Genomic DNA, 16,838 nt, shown 5'->3' on the forward strand with positions numbered 1-16,838 from the left:
CCCATTCATCCATCCATCCATATCTATCCGACCATCCTTCTATCCATATGTTTATTGAACACCTACTTTGTTCTGGGTCCTGTTCTAGGGCTCTCTTAACCACCAAGACCTTCCCAAATCCTACTGGGGGTTGAGGTGGGGGACAGATCAACACAACACAGAGTCCCTCCCCACCTGATCTTACCCAAAGCCTACAGTGGAGACTCGCACAATGCGGTGTGCTTAGGGAGAGGAAAGCACACAACCTGGGAGTCCGAGGCCTGGGCTTGAATCCTGTCTCCACCTCTTACTAGTTATGGGACTTAATCTCTCTGAGCCTCGGTTACCTCATCTGTAAAATAGGTAACCATGTGAGCAGCATTTCCCCGCGCATGTGTGTGCACGTTTGGTGGGGGGAGGGTGAGGATTTGCTGCAAAGGTGGCTGTGACGTAGCCCACACGGGGCTTCACACACTCAACGTTCATTCATTAGCGAGAATTTATCGAATGCTTAGAACATGCCAGGCACTGTTATAAGGTCCTGGGGATACCTCAAAACAACAGGTATCCCCCCCCCCCAAAAAAAAAATCCCTGCTCTTGTGACGTTTACATTGGGGAGGTAGATAGGTAGTGAAAATAGACATACAGTGTGTAAGATGCTGGTAAATGCTCTGGAGAAACTAAAGCACAGTTGAGGGCTGGGGATGGATTTGCTATTTCTTTTTTTTTTTTGGCCTCGCTGTGTGGCTTGTGGGGTCTTAGTTCCCTGTCCAGGGATCTAACCTGTGCCCCCTGCAGTGGAAGCGTGGAGTCTTAACCATTGGACCGCCAGGGAAGTTTGCTGTTTCTCACCATAGCTTTACAATTCTTGTTATCTGGGAATTGACAACTTGTGGTTCTAAAAATTAACTTTTCTGCCGGTACATTTCCCAGCTCCCTTAAGAGTGTTGTCTTTCCCAGGTCTCTTGAGCTCACAACAGCCCTGTTAGGTGGGGTAGGCCGGGATGTTCACATGTAGTTAAAAGATGAGGATGCAGACTTGGAGAAGGGAAGTGACGTGCCTGAAATCTCAAGTCTTGGGCCCTTCCGAACTAGGACGGGGCCCCAGGTCTGCAGACTCTCCCATGGGACACAGCTCTCCCTCCCCATCTCCTTGTGATGGCGCAGGCCCCAGCAGAACAAAGGTCACCACCCCCCACCACTGTGCGCCAGCCACTGGATCTTCCCAATCACTCTTGAGGCTGAGGCTTTTATGAGACCCATTTGGCAGATGAGCAATCAGAGGCTCAGGCTGGTAGAACTCAAACAGGGCCACTCTGTAGGAAGGGGCAACTCTTGTCTCTTCCCTAGAATGATTCTGGTCCCTCTTTCTGCTTTTCAGGAGTTAAGGGTAGGTGTGAAGCTAAGGTGACTGAACAGAGAATGGAGGGGGTCATGCAGATGGTCCCCCACTGGAGCTTCAGCTGATCCAGTAAAGGCAGGACCCACCTTTGCAGGGGCAGCCTGAAAGGCAGTCTCCCTCAGCATCTTTGCACTGGGAGTTTCCCACAATCCTCAGCTTCAAGATGGCAGCCGCAGGCTCATCTGTGACTTCTGCCCTCCCCTGCAGGATAAGGGTCTGGCCAGCTGGTCGGCCCTGGCCCACAGCGGCTCCTCCTTTAGTGGGCAGAGATGTCTGCCTCCCTTCTTCGGGGGTTTTGTGCCTGATTCAGGCGGGACAGTGGAAGCTGGAGACTCCTGTTCTGGGCAGGTTTCCCTGAACTGAATGCCGTTTTAGGCCCTGTCCCCCTGGGAACAATTCTGAGGCCAAGGGGCTGATGATTTCCCATCCCTGCCTGCCCTTTCCTGCTGTCCTCTCTCCTGGGTTTTTAAAGTACATGTGCTGTCCCTCCTGGCTGGAAATCAGCACGTAGGCCTGTCGCTGGGATGGGTTTTCCCTGAATTTCACAGCACCTGCTCTTGGTCAAGGTGGGTGGGGGACCGCAAGCCCACGTGGATCTGTGTGGTATCCCGAAGGGTTAGGTTGGTTCTCAAACTTCACTTTGAATTTGGGGATCCACTAGTGCCCCAGGGGCTGCTATAGGTAGTGCAGGGGTGTTCTTGAGTGGCTATGGGGGGCTCCCTTCAGGACCTCCAGACAGCCCCGGCAGTTCCTCTTCTGTCTGGTTTATCGGCTGGCTTCAGTAACGTGCTGTCCTTGGAAGAGAGGGTTTGTGTTTGAGAGGGTTTGCTTGACGTTGACCAGAGATGGGTGTCCAGTGTCAGTTTACACACCCCCACGAATGGGGGGCTCACTACTCCGCTCCCAGTGGTTCTGTGATAAAATCATTCTGTTATCAGGAAGGACTTCCGATCAGAATGAGGTTGGACTCTTCGGCCTCCACTGGAGGCCCGCATCCCATCCCAAACCCCTCGTGTTCAGCACAGCTCCCCCTCGCCTTCTCCCTGCCATGCAGGGATGCCCCCTCCCGGCACACAAGCCCAGCAGGAGTTGGGATCCTGGCCTCCAAGTGGGAGCCCAGGGTTCCCAGGGGTGGGGGTGGGGGGGAGGATGGAACGGTGCTCAGTGCTGAGAGCTGGGGGCGACAGCAGGCACGGTGGGGTGGAAGGGAGCGAGGGAGGGAGACAGCCATGATGGAGAAACTCAAAGGAGCTTCATTTCAATAAATAATGCTTTTCTTCTTCAGTGAAAGTTTGCACATTAGAAAAGTGAGTAAGGATGGACTTTGGGCTTTCTGCGAGGAGAGACGAGACGGTTCTTCCACCCTGGACTGTGGCCCTGTCCACCTTCCCAGGGAGAAAGCCTGGGTCGGGGACATCTCATCTTGAGGCCCCGCTGCTGTCCCTCCTGCCCACCCTGCTCTGGGTACCAGGTCTATTCCATGTGGGCGGTTGCCACCCTAGCAGGGGTGGATAAGAGCGGGGCGCGGGGAGGGACCACCGAGCAGTCACCCAGATACCAAAGAGTTCAGTTCACAGCCTTGCCGTTGCTTCCCTTCCGGGCCCTCCGCACAGTGTTCGCGTGAGAATGAGGTTACCGGCTGGCCCGGGCCACAGGCTCCCAGCAGACACAAGAATAATATTTAACAACAAGTCACTGGATGAAACTCCAGCCCTTCCAGGGGTCTCCCGGGTAGGGGGAGGCGTCCTCACTGGGGCAGCCCGCTCTTCATGCCCAGCTGTTTCTTGAGCGCCGGCAGCTGGGCCAGGCTGATGTTGCTGCCCCCACAAACGATGACCACGAGGGAGGACAGTGGGGTGCAGAGCTTCCCCTCTCCTTGCAGCTTCTGAACCACGTTGCTGTAGATGGCAGCCAGGGCTGCCCCACAGGCGGGCTCCACCAGGATCTTCTCGTCATCTGCCAGAGGAGGGGGATGGTGAGGGTAGAGCCAGAGTTGCGCAGGGTGCAAGGGAAGAGCTGGGCCACTGGTAAAGCATGAGCCAATCAGCTCTCAGCCCTGGGCACAGACTCTTGTCCTGGACCAACCCCACCCCGCCACCATTACCCTACATTGGACTTCCAAGGTCTGAGCCAGGGCGGAGTTTCATCGTCAGTGCTAACACTGATAAAATGATTGTAATTTCCTGAGCACCGTGTGGAGGATTCTGAGGAATCATCTGAGCAAGAGTGCCAGGGTTGATTAGCCAAACTAACTGTGAGTGTAGGAGAATTAAGTGGCAGCTTAAGTGTGTGTGTGTGTGTGTGTGTGTGTGTGTATGTTTGTCATGCCTGTCCCAGGATGAACCCAGTAAGAGTCCAACTTAGTTACAGACTCACCTCTGAATCCAACACTGAGGCCCATAATTTCCTTTTCTTACACTGGCTACCAGGAAACTCAGAGCCAACATTTTAGATACTCCGTTATTTTTCCTTGCTGTTATGTTATCAGACTTACTTCTTCATTTGTCCCTTTGGTCTTTCTATTTTTACCACCACATTGCATTAACTTCCATTAATGGGAAATTCCAGGGAGGGACGGGAGACAGAACTGTGAATGGGAGCCCTTGGCACGCCAAGTGGACAGCCACTTAGGTCCTGAATCAGCAGGTTGGGTCTTGAAAGGACTTGGCACATACCCACAAACTTCTCAACAGCGGCCACAGCCTCCTGGTCCGAGACAACTTCAGAGAAAATGGGGTGTTCCTGAAACACCTTCATAGCCTGTGCTGTCACAGTGGTCACGCCCAGGGCTTTGGCAACACTGGAGAGGCAAGGATGGAGAAGGGGGGGAAGAGATAGGAGAGAGGAGGGAGGCAGACCACGTGACTACCTTCTGGCCAATGAGAGGTAAATGGAAATATCGTGTCTTTAAAGGGAGGGGGCATAGCTTCTGCCCTGACTTCTTCCTGCTAGGTGGAGTATGGGTGTGATAGCGGGCACTTAAGCAGCTATTTTGGGCCATAAGTCTACATGATAAGGATTATGGAGAACAAACTCAAGGATCCTGGGCCCCTGGCTTCGTGGAGTTGCCCCTGGACTGCCTACCTCCAGATTTTTTTTTATATATGAGAGGAAATAAAGTTCAATTTTGTTTAAACCATTGTTATTTTGGGCTCCTGTATAATGTGGCCAAACCTAATCCTAATCAAACACCATCTGTCAAAGGTTTGGGGCTGGGATAAGAACTCCTTGGGAGCAGGAGCTGTGTTTATTCACCACTGTCTCCCCAGGATCAGCCAGTGTCTTGCACATATTAGGGGCTCAGTAAATGGTTGGTAAATTAGTGAGGTGTGTAAAACCCTGCCACAGAGGACACCAATTAATGATTAATATTAGACTTTTCATGCAAGGAAGTGTGATGTTCATGGTACAGAGTCACACAGACTTGGGTTTGGTCCCAGCCATACCACTCACTGGCTGTGTGACTCTGGGCAAGTGACCAAAGCCTCAGTTTCTTCACCTATAAAATGGGACTGGCATCAGGATCTGCCTCACAGCCAGCACCGAGGGGGGAGCTCCCCAACGCTCGCGGAACATAGTGGCAGCACCCCTGCCTACTTACCTGGTAATCTGGGGCAGGGTGACAAGCTTGCCGGCCTTGGTGGAAGCGTGGAAGCTGTTGGCTCCGATGGTCTCCATGGTGATGATGGGCACGTCCCCCCAGCCCACCTCCACCAGCCCCTGGGCCACTCCGCACAGCAGGCCTCCACCCCCCACCGCCAGCACGATGGCCCCCGGCTTTGTGCTCATCGTCTCCTTCAGCTCCTTCACGATAGAAGAGTGGCCTTCCCTGGAGGAGGTGGGGAGGCGGGGCAGGTCAGGGCTGGGCTTCCTGGAGACCCCAGGCAGTCCTGAAGATGCCACTTACCCTCTGTATTTGCCCTCATCCCAGGCGGCTGATGGGCCTCGGGGCTGGTCCCCTCGTCCCCGACTCCACCCTGATTTCCAGCTGCCAGCATCTGCATCTCTACCTGAGGGCTTTCTCTGGCCACTGGAGCACTATGACTGTGGCAGCTGGCGGTGCCAGGAGATGAAACGCCCTGGGAGCAGCCCCCAACCAACTATGGGGATTAACAATTACGGGAGCTGATGCACAGATGCCCCAGTATCACCTTCTGCAGGTGCGGTAACTCTGGTTCATGTTCCACGCTGGCTTCCAGGAGCCCCCGAGGGATTAAGCTCCAGCTGCCCACAGCGGTCACTGGCCCATCAGTGCTCTTTATTGGCTTCCCTCCTCACTCCTCTAATGAATCACTTCCCAAGTCAACTGCTTCCCCTGAAATCTTTGTCTCGGGGTCTGATGCCCGGGGACCCAATCACACACACCTGTGTATCTGAGCCCACGTGTTCGCTCATGGTCAAGGAGAATGGGCCTTGGTGCACGTGTGTGCGGGCACCAGCTGCCATGCCTGTGTGTGTGCTTCTACATGGTGATGTGCACACACGTGTACACCGCTGTGTGTGATGGTGTGCTTCATGGCAGGTGTCTACTCAGTGGCGTAGCGGGGTGGTCACTACCCACCCCGGGTGACCCTGGGCTCCACGTACCAGATGAGGGGGTCGTCAAAGGGAGGGACGTAGATCCAGCCTGAGTTGTTTTTTGGCAGGGCCTTGGCCACCCTGACAGCCTCATCCAATGTCTGCAAGATCACAGAGGAGGCGGGAGGGGTGAGGGGCTGGGGGACCTGGCCCTGCTACCAGGTGCCCTCCGTGGCCCCTGCCCCAGGTTGGCACTCACCTCACCCACCACCTTGACCATGGCGCCCTCATTCTTGAGCCGCTGGATGGTGAGGGCAGGCGTGGTGCTGGGCACGACGATCGTGGCGGGGATGCCCAGCTTCCTGGCCGCATAGGCAGCTGCCATGCCTGCGTTGCCTGCTGCCAGGGGTCGGGGGCGGATAGTGTTAGTGGGACTCCCTGACCTCCAGGCTCTGAACCCTCCCTGGGTGACCGCTGGCCTCCAGCTGGAATTCTAAATTGGGACTTCTGCAGATATTTGCCACGGCTCATTGCTGGGGAAACCAGGGCCCAGAGAGGTGGAGCCCCTGGCCCCAGGACACACAGCGGAGGACAGGAGGAGGCATGCAGGCCACTTACCCGAGGAACAGACAAAATGTTCACAGCCTCGCTCAGCCCACTGTAGAGACAAAGAGGGAGGGGATCAGGCCGTACATCTTCCCTCCCCAAAGAGACTGGCTCAGGGAAGGGTGAAGGAGAGGCAGGCCACTGATGGCTCTGGGATCAGTCCACAAGGGGACCCTCTGGACTGGCACCCCCTAACCAGAGGAGGCGTTAATGGTGGGTGCTCAGGCACTGCGGGGAGGTTGCAGGGCCTAGCCTGTAGCTCCTAGGATTTCACACCGCACTGGGCCTGGCCTGTCCAGAAGGAGGACCTGCCGCGCTCTCCCGGATGGTGCAGAGCCCGTGCTGTACCGTCTTGCAGAGGTGTCCGATGCCCCGGATCTTGAAGGAGCCGGAGGGCTGGGCACTGTCCATCTTGAGATAGACGGTGGTGCCAGCCACTTTGGACAGGGTCATGCTGTCACGGACGGGGGTCTTCACGTGCAGGGGTTCGCCTGACATCATTGCTGGGAGAAAGGAAGGAAACCCAGAGGGTCAGGGGAGCTGGCCCTGGTGGCAGCTGCTGCCATTCAGTAGGCAGTGTGGCTGGGAGGGACCCTGTCCCTAACTTCCCAGGAGGCCAAGGACAAGGCCCAGATTATAGCAACATGGAGACCTGAGTTCAACTCTCAACTCGGCCACCTACTTGACATGGGACAAGGAATCTCCCTTCAGCCTCAGCTATCTCATCTGTAAAATGGGCATAAGGGTCATCTGCCCCCCCCACCTTGCCCACCCCAAGACACACATAAGCTATGCTGGGAAGCTACAAACATCAGAAATAACATCCAGGGAATTCCCTGGCGGTCCAGGGGTTAGTACTCCTCGCTCTCACTGTCGAGGGCCTGAGTTCAATCCCTGGTCGGGGAACTAAGATCCCACAAGCTGCATGGCGTGGCGAAAAAGAAAAAAAAAAAAAAAAGAAATAATATCCAGACTTTGTAGCTTTTGAAGAGCACGAGGTGGAAATAGATTTGCAGGTACTGATTCAGAATGAGCCACAAGATGGCTAAGTGGCTGAAATAGGGGCGGGATATCAGGTCTAGTCTGTGCAAAAAATGCAGGGACACACGCACACACACACAATCCACATGATCCCATGTACACAGAACATCTCAGGAAACACATAAGAAACCAGTCAGGGTGGGGGCCTCTGAGGAGAACTGGCACTCGGCATCCCCTTATGTACAATTTGAATGTTTTGCCATGTGCGTATATATTACTTATTTAAATATGCATTTAAAAAAATTTTTATTTTAAAAATTATTTATTTATTTAATTTTGGCTGCATTGGGTCTTTGTTGCTGCATGTGGGCTTTCTCTAGTTGCAGGGAGCCAGGGCTACTCTTCATTGTGGCGCGTGGGGCTACTCGTTGTAGTGGCTTCTCTTGTTGCGGAGCACGGGCTCTAGGGCACGTGGGCTCAGTAGTTGTGGCTCGCGGGCTCTAGAGCGCAGGCTCAGTAGTTGTGGCGCACAGGCTTAGTTGCTCTGTGGCGTGTGGGATCTTCCCGGACCAGGGCTCGAACCCGTGTCCCCTGCATTGGCAGGTGGATTCTTAACCACTGCGCCACCAGGGAAGTCCAAAATATGCATTTTAAAAAAACTAACCTTCGGAAAGCCCTGTACCCAGTTAGGGGAAGCTTTTTATTATTGTTATTTTTTATAATAATTATTATATTATTTAATAATCACTTCTAAAGTGATTACCATGTGCCAGGCACTGTCTTCAGTTTTACAGATATTAACTCACTTAACCCTTTTAACAGTCCTAGGAGGTGTCATTATTCTCCAGTTCTCCTGGTGAGGAAACGGACTCTGTTTTACAGGTTGACCACGTGTACCTCTTATGATGCGACACTGACGCTTTTCTAGATGGGAGGCGGGGTAGGGTCTATGCTTCCTCCTCTTGAACTGGGTTGGGGGCGGGAGGGGCGCTGTGGCTGCAGTGGAAGTGACACTATGTGACCTCCAAGCAGTGATGTGCTGGTGAACATTTAACTATGGCCTCTCCAAAGGAAAAGAAAGTCCTGATTTCTAGTGTGTGGCTCTAGCCCAGCGTGGCTCTCAAGGCTGGTCCATGTAAGGTGACCCAGCTTCCACCTGGTTGGTAAGCTCCCTGTCCTAACCCAGACTCCATGATGGGCGCAAGCCCAGGCCGCACGCGGAGGCCACAGGTAGGTGCCCTGCCCGACAGTTCCAGCTGAGATTCCAGCTGATGGCCAGACATGGGGTCTGACTTAGGGATGAATCTAGCCCAGCTACCGTCATCACACTGCAGCCCCCAAGTGAGACCCAAGTGGGAAGTACCTGGCTGAGTCCAATCAAGCCCCAGAGTCATGACAGGTAAAGAATGTCTACTGTTGTTTTCAGTCACTCACCTTGGGGCAGTTTGTCACACAGCAATAGAGACTGGAGTATTGACTTGCCCAAGGTCACACAACTAAGGAGTAGGGGAGGCAGGATTTTTATTTTTTATTTTTGGCCATGCCGCGTGGCTTGTGGGATCTTAGTTCCCCAACCAGGGAATGAACCTGTGCCTACGGCTGTGAAAGCGTGGAATCCTAACCACTGGACTGCCAGAGAATTCCCAAGTCGGGGAGACAGGATTTGAACCAGGCAGTCTAGGCCCAGAGCCAGGCTCTCTCCAGGACACATGGGTGTGGCTCAGGCTTCCCTGTCTGCACGGATTCTGGGTGACTGAGAAACTAAGGTGGCCCAGAGTCTGACCACACCCCCGCATACACATGCAGGCTTTCCATCCTGCCTCTCCTGCTGAGTCACAGGGGAAACTGATTCTCCCCAACTTGATCGGAGCCAGAATTGATCAGCGGGTGGTTGAACAGCCTATCTGCTCCTCCCCTCCCCCCGACCCCAGAAAGCCAGGCAAGGGTGGCTACCCTCGCCCATCCCCCCACTACATTTCCAGTGACTCCACTGGTCCAGCCCCTGGAGCTGGCTACTCCTGGCCCAGGCATCCCCCCTCCCGGAATGGTCCAGATATGCCTGGCTTGGAAGAAAAGTGGGGGATGGCGTTCCTGACCACCCCAGCAGCCTTAGCACCCCCCAAATATGGGCCTCCCATGTCTGTCTGAATTAACTGACATTCAGGGCCTGGGTTGGGGGGCCCAAACACACACCACCTCTCCCCTAGATCTGCTGAATAAAAGTCAGAGACAGGAGGCACTCCAAAACAGGGGCATCCCCACATCTGTTTGAATTAACTTTTAGCTCCTGGAGGTTATTCCTCAAACAATGGCACTCCTGTTCTGGCTGACTGGACCTTAAGGTCTTATGCAGGTCTTATGCAGGGAGCCAAGTCCTGGCCTCAGGGAGCCCTCCTGGTTGGGGCGGGGGGAGGCACCCACCCCTTTCAGGTGGATTTGGAACACCCCCCCCAACCCGTCTCCCATTGTGCCATCGGATGCCCTCAGGTGAGGGGGCAGGGTCCCTCCAGCACAGTGCCCTGTGGAAAGGGGGCATCTGTAAACTGCACTGCGCAGCCATTCCCACCTGCTAAGGAAGGTAAGACTTCAAAAAAGTAGGCTGAGCCAGGAGCGGAGGAGGGAGAGGGCGCGGGAAGCTGCAGTCTGCCTACCTGTCACCCAGCGGTCAGAAGTTACAGTCTCACGTGACTCACAGTAAGAGCTCAATAAAAATGAACTATTATTACACACGGACTGAACACTTTAAGTGCACTATCTCATTTCACCCTCACAACAACCTTAAGAGGAAGGTTCTGTTATTATTACCCCCACTTTACAGATGAGGAAACTGAGGCCCAGAGCTGGCAGTGAACCCAGACAGTCTGGCTTCAAAGCATGGGTTTTTATGCTCAACTGACTCTACCTCCCCCTCTTCCCCTGGGAAAACCCAGGCTGGCCGCAGGCACTCCAGTCGCAGGGATGGAGCTGAGGATGGATGGGGCCGCTTACCGGGCAAAGGCGATGAGCTGGCGGCTGGACAAAGCGTGCGAGCAAGGGAGGGATAGATCGGAGATGGTCTAGATGGGTAGACGGCCCACGGACAGATGAAGTGCCGAACAGGTAGAGAGTGTCTTCAGAATTGTCCCGGGGCTAACGGGTCCCGGCTTTATGCCCCCGGGCGCCTCCGGGCAGCCAATGGGGCCCCAGGACAGGCCACACCCCCGCCAGGCCCCGCCCCCTGGCCCAAGGCCGGGGGCTTCCAGGAGGGGAACCGGCAGCTAGCTGCGCCTTTCTGGCAGCTGCTTCTGTCATTTTTCCAGTCCCGCTGGCCACCTCCCCTTCCCCACCCACAACCTCACTTGCAAATGAGGACAAACACCTACTTCCCTAGGGCTTTTAGGAGGCTGCTGGAGGAGGGTGTGCGATAAAGCACTTAAAGTCGCTAGTGCGTGCTTGGCACTTAGTAGGCACCCAAGAAACAAACAGTGGAGGAAGTGGATACTATAATTATCCCCATCTTACAGAAAGGGAAACTGAGGCACACAGTAAGAGGGATGAGCTGGCACTTGAACGCAGCAGTCTGACTCCCAAAACTGCAATCTAAACACAGTTTTTTAAATTGCCGTCCCCTGTCATCCTTTATGACTCCTTTGTCCTAAAGGGGCAGACAGCCTTACGGGTAAGACCCAGGAGGGTCAGGGTTCAAATCCTGGCTCTGCCATTTACTGGGCTGCGTGGCCCTAGGCAAGTCACTTTGCCTCCTGGGGACCCTGCTCATCTGTAAAATGGGGATGATAATGGTACCTCCCTCCTAGGATTAGATGACATGATAACGTATGTATGTATGGAATTGAGTGTGAGTGTTCAGTAAGTGCTGGCAGCCATCACCATCATCCTCACCGTCATCTTCATCATCACAGAAGTGGAAGGTCTTGCCTCCCTGCCCCATGCCAAGCCTCGGATCTGTCGCTGGCTGTCTGCAGGGGTCTGTATCCCCACAGGGGTGGTGCGCATGCGCGCGCGCGCGCGCGCACGCACACACACACACACACACACACACACACACACACACACACACACACGGTCGGCTTTCTCCCTGGCCCCTTCAACAAAGGTTTCTTGTCCAACTGGCCAGGACGAGAATATCGATGAGACAGAGGGCAGAGAGGGCACAAACAGCCCACACAACCATCCCCCTCCATGCGACAAGCTGTCCCCTCTTGCTGGCCCCCTCTGACTTTCCACAGGCCATCCCGAGCCCCCCTTCCTAGTGGGACATCCACAGGTGTGTGTTGGGGATCCAGGGTGGCAGAGCTGAAGGGATGTGGGCATCAGGAAGCTCACGCGTAGCCGCAGCCTCCCGGGGTGCATCTGAGTGTATACAGCTGGCGCTCACTTTGCCCGAGTATCTGCTTGTGCCTGATTCCATGTCAAGTGTTTCCTATGTGGGTTTTCACTTAACCCTCAGATAACTAGGTGAGTGGGCATTTTGAATCTCACGTCACCGGTAAGGGAACAGGCTCAGAGATGAAGTAAAACTGCCCAAGGTCACCCAGGAAGGCAGGGATGAAATGAGTCGACTGAAATAAAACCTCACAAGGTGAGAGCTGTGAGTTTCAGTTTTATTTGGGAACTTACTGAGGACAGTAGCCCTGCGGGGGGGCGGGGAGACATCCTCTCAGATCGCTCTAAGGAGCTGCTCCAAAGAGGTGGGGAGGGGGGAGGTCAGTACATATAAGATTTGGTGAAGGGGGTACATGCAATCCAGCAAACATCTCGGTACAACGTTGCTGCTAGTCGCCAGGAGCAGACATCTCCGTTAATGATTTTAGTGCTTTTCTAGGTATGAGAAGATACAAGAAATTGGGTTCCTAAAAATTTTTCCTGAAAATATCCAACTGTCTGAAGGCCTGTTCTGCCAGTTTTCCCAGAGCACAGAGTGCCTCACTCCTGATCGCAGCCCTGAACTCCTTTTGGGCAGCGTGTGTTGAAGGTCAGAGATTGCAGTGGCTAGCGACTTCATTCTTGTAGAACCAGGTGACGAGTGACATTTTTTAGTCGTCAAATGCAAAGTCAGGAATTCTGAGTCCTTCGTGGATACAAGGCTGATGGAGGGGTTGGAGGTGGGGGTCAGGGAGGGCATCTGGCCCAGCCTGGTCACAGTCAGAAGTCCCAGATTTAGGCTTTTGATGCTACCTCCACATGAGGAAGGCAGCTATTTTAAGTGCTGGATTCAGCTCCATTCCAGTGGAGCAGCACCCTGACTTGGTGATGGGAAGCTGCAAGTGGTGGAAACAAGACGATTAATTCTTTCTTTTGACCTCTATGTATTGTTCCATTTATTTCGACAAGAATGGATCATGGCTGTGATTTGAAAAACACCAGATTAAGAAAATCAATCATATAAGAACCAACAAGAGAGAAAAAGACAAAATATATATCGTTTTTGATATCCTGTCTGGGCATTAAAAAAAAAAAGGAACTTTACTGGGACTTCCCATGCTTCCAATGCAGGGGGCATGGGTTCTATCCCTGGTCGGGGAACTAAGATTCCGCATACCATACTGCACAGTGCAGCCAAAGAAAAAAAAAAAAAAAAAGTAACTTTATTGAGATATAATTCACAAGGCGTACAATTCACCCGTTTACAGAGTATCAGCTTTAGAACATTTTCATCATCGCACAAAGAAACCCCCTACCCAATAACAATCACTGCTCCTTTCCCCCCCTCCCTCCAGCCCCTGGCAACCACCAGTCTGCTTTCTGTCTTTATGGATTCTTCTATTCTGGACATTTCATATAAATGGGATCATATACTATGTGGCCTTTTGTGTCTGGCTTCTTTCACTGAGTATTCTGTCTTCAGGGTTCAACCACATTGTAGCATGTGTCAGTGCTTCGTTCCTTTTTATTGTTATTTATTATTTATTTATTTAAATTTTTTTTTAAATTCAAGACCCATTTATTCTCTAGTTCTGCCCACATAGAGGCACCCTCCTTGAAAAGGTGTTGAATCCTTCCGTTCACTTTAACATCTTGTGTTGAAAACACGTGTTCCGAGGTTTCAACTATGAGATCCACATTCTTAAAGCACTAATTCTTAAACCTCATCTAGATTTCTCCCCTTGGATGGGGGGAGATGAGCAAACACAGCGAAGAACAGCTCAGGACTGTGGGCTCTGCTCGCCCAGAAGACCTTGTAGCTTCCCTGACCACCCAGCTGGAGCCAGGATTAAGGCCCTTAGAAAAGGGGCCATCGCCATCGCCCCCAACTCCTGTCCTCTTCACTAGGCTGGCTGTCACCTCTAGTTTCCCTGGAGTTCGGGGATTGCAGACGGTCTCCGCTCACACTTCTGTGTCACGCCTGCTGCCTCAGCACTGCTGAGCCACACCAAGGGGGAACAGCACACAGAACTGCTTTTCAACACACCAGTGTTCCACGCCAAAGTTAAGCCTGCACGTTCTTTTTCATCAGAGGACATTCGCAAGGCCATGACTTCCCCCGGCTCCCCACTGCCCTTGCCAGCAGACTGGACATGCGTGGCCGCAGTGCTGAGTCGGGCACACCCCCCTGGCTCCACTCCGGCGCGCTCTCCTGGAGAACTGAGGGCGGTGCCCTGGGCGCATCAGCAGGATCTGTCCTGAAGCCAGTCCTAGAGTGACGAGAGCCACACCTGCAGGTCTGTTCCACTGACCAGCCGCACAGGACCGAGCTGGGCCCATGGACCTTGGTCTGGACTGTGTCGGCTGGTCATTCTTGCCTAGGTTCACAGGCCAACAGCCCGTGTCCTTCCCTTCCTGCTCATCACCGCACCAGCGGCTCTCTCCTACCTGCTGCCGTCACACGCCTGGCAACCTCGTGTTCCGGGGCCAGCCAAGAACTGAGACCCCAGCAGGCCCCTAGTTCCCAGCAGGCAAACTCCCCATTAAACTACCGCTGCCTAGCGGTGTTCTCGAGGCTTCAGAGCCGGGAGAGTGCGGAGAGCAGAGCAAGCCGCGGCGCCCCCAGCCCCAGACCCGCGATCCTCCGCGGAGGCGCCGGATCCTCGCCCCACCACCCGCCCCAACACAAGTGACCTCTGCGCCCGGCTGTCCCGCGGACCCGGCGCACCTCCGACCACCGTGACCCAGGACGGGGGCGCGGGGCGCGGGGCTCGGCCGGCGGCGGGCGCTGGCGTGGGCGGGGACCTGGGTTCCGGCCCCGCCGCCCGGAAAACTTCGTTCCTTTTTATGTCTTTATAATATTCCATTGTATGGATAGACCACATTTTTGTTATCCATTCAGCAGTTGATGGACATTTGCAGTCTGGGCATATCTTCATTTTTAAAAAATGTAAAAAAATATGTACACGTGTGGGTATATGTGTGGTTCTGTGTCCCATCACATGGATGGAAACCCGAGACCCTAACAGGGCAGGGGGCTCACCCATGGTCACCCTGGAGAGCAAATGGAGCAGAACCAGGTAGAGTGGCGGTGTGATGGGGACATTGTGACCAGTCAGCTGCTGGAGGGTCTTAGAGGGAGGCTGGCCGCTGTCATTGTACAGACCTCAGCCAGGTCAGTTCATGCCCATGACTCTAGCATCCAAGGCGTGTCCGTTTCCAGATAGCAAGTGAGTCAGTTTCCTGACAGGACCAAGTTCAAATCCAACTTTTGCCATGAACTTGCTTTAACTGATAGTAGTATCCACCCCTTAGATTTGTTGTGAGGATTTAATGACTTAATTGATGTAAAGTTGTAAGGACAGTGCCCAGCATATAGCGGGCTCTTAATAGGTGATGGCTATTTTCTTTTTCTGGTACTCAAGAGGGCATTTTCATCCCTAACTCTATGTAATAGGGAAACAGGGCTTTCCTTTCCCATCTAAACCTCCCTTGAAAGGTCTTGAGAAACAGGGGAGGAAACTGAAAGTCCCCTTCCCCCATTTCACAGATGGGCAAACTGAGGCCTGGATCTATCCAATGTAGGGAGGTGAGGGCAGAGCCGGTAGTCCCAGGAGGAGGGTGGGAGTCTGGCTGTGGAATCTTGGGCAAGTTGCCTCTCTCACCTCTGCCTGCTGGCTCTGTTGCATCACACCCAGATCAGTGTTTCCTTGTTTGTGGGAAGTGGGGATGATGACGACTGTCTTCACAACCCCGAGGAGGAACAGACAGCTCTCATTTCTGTTTGCCCTCCCTGGTAGGTGCAGCCAAGCCCCAGAGTCTCCTGATTAGTTAAGGTCTCTGGCTCCTGAGTCCATCAGACTTGGGCTGAAACCGACATCCATCTGTGTGACCTTGGGGTGGTCACCTAACTTCCCTAAGCCTCAGTTTCCTGCCCCAAGAAATGGAAATGATGGTACCTCCTGGGTATTGCAAGACAGAGATAGTGGCAGCCCAGTGTCAGGCACCGGGTAAGGGCTGAAAGAACAGTAGCTGCTATTATGATTATCTTTGGTAGTGTTATTATTGTCCAGGACTTTCCCACCCCTCTGGTCCCCTTTTCCTGAGTCCTCCCTCCAAGCCTGGCTCCTCATTCATGTTTGTTCCCCATCAAGTCTGGGTTGGAGCCTCTTTGAGTTTCTGCAGCCTGGCAGCACCTGGAGACTCGCCCCAGAGGACCATGAGCAGCCTGAGGGCAGGTCTGTACTAACTTGTTCCCCTCTGGATTTCCCACTCTCCCCTCCATTCACTCAACGTCCTATACTGCACGGGACCGCACCCTCCACCCCCTAACAAAGAATCATCTGGCCCCAAATGTCAGGAGTGCTGAGGTTGAAAAATTCTGTTTAAGAGTAATATGGAATGAGACTCTATCCTCCCTTGTTCTATCTTCTCTACTGCTATTAATATGACCAAGTGAATTAATTAACCTCATGTGGGTGAAATGTGCTTTATCTTAAAAACTGTTGTTCAGGGAATTCCCTGGCAGTCCAGTGGTTAGGACTCTGTGCTTCCATGGCCGGGGGCCCGGGTTTGATCCCTGGTCCGGGAACAAAACTGTGGTTCTATGTCCAAATGCTACTCAATCAACCCCCAGAGAAGTTAAAAGATTTTTTTTCTTGGTGCGATTAATACAATCCGATCACACCTCCCTTGTTTTGGATTTAATGCATTTAACCTCTGTGGCCCTGGCTGTACTACTGGACAGCTAGCCCTCTTTATTTTCCTTCACCTGGCTTCAACCCATCATTCAATTTGGCCAAGACCTTTTGGAACCCTCCTCGGGCCATTTGACGGTGCTGTCTGTGGTGGTGCTGCCCGGCTTTGCCTCATCCCCAAACATGGCAAACAGCCTGTTGGTGGGCCCTGTGGCTAAAACTGGCCACAGCGGGGCTTCCCCCTTGGGATTATCATCACCCATCAATCAACGTGTGAGGAGTTGACTGGGTC

General features: G+C 53.5%; 1 protein-coding gene across 2 annotated transcripts; it reads right to left on the reverse strand.

Moving 5' to 3' along the window:
• Window positions 1-696: 696 nt before the first annotated feature.
• On the reverse strand, window positions 697-10,625 carry SDS (serine dehydratase). 2 transcript variants are annotated; one of them, XM_082355746.1, is made up of 8 exons: window positions 10,476-10,625; window positions 6,855-7,009; window positions 6,519-6,558; window positions 6,160-6,296; window positions 5,970-6,061; window positions 4,984-5,211; window positions 4,058-4,182; window positions 697-3,338 (listed from the first exon to the last, which is right to left on the reverse strand). In XM_082355746.1, the coding sequence occupies exons 2-8, from the start codon at window positions 7,005-7,007 to the stop codon at window positions 3,130-3,132; spliced, it is 984 nt and encodes a 327-aa protein (XP_082211872.1). In that variant the 5' UTR covers window positions 7,008-7,009; window positions 10,476-10,625; the 3' UTR covers window positions 697-3,129. The 2 variants fall into 2 exon arrangements, with proteins under 2 accessions (XP_082211872.1, XP_082211871.1); XM_082355745.1 differs by having other exon boundaries at window positions 6,160-6,299; window positions 10,476-10,624.
• Between the last annotated feature and the right edge of the window lie 6,213 nt (window positions 10,626-16,838).

This window comes from Balaenoptera borealis (genome assembly GCF_965194805.1).
Source record: "Balaenoptera borealis genome assembly, chromosome: 14".
Taxonomy (NCBI): Eukaryota; Metazoa; Chordata; class Mammalia; order Artiodactyla; family Balaenopteridae; genus Balaenoptera; species Balaenoptera borealis.

What these genes read in the sequence shown, in the direction of transcription:
- SDS (XM_082355745.1), bottom strand. Translation starts at nt 7,007, where the DNA reads ATGATGTCAGGCGAACCCCTGCACGTGAAGACCCCCGTCCGTGACAGC. An exon ending in ACATTTTGTCTGTTCCTCGG is followed by an intron (nt 6,300 to 6,518) that starts GTAAGTGGCCTG and finishes GACCCCTGGCAG; the next exon opens with CAGGCAACGCAGGCATGGCA. An exon ending in ACCCTGCCCCAGATTACCAG is followed by an intron (nt 4,183 to 4,983) that starts GTAAGTAGGCAG and finishes TTGCCTCTCCAG; the next exon opens with TGTTGCCAAAGCCCTGGGCG.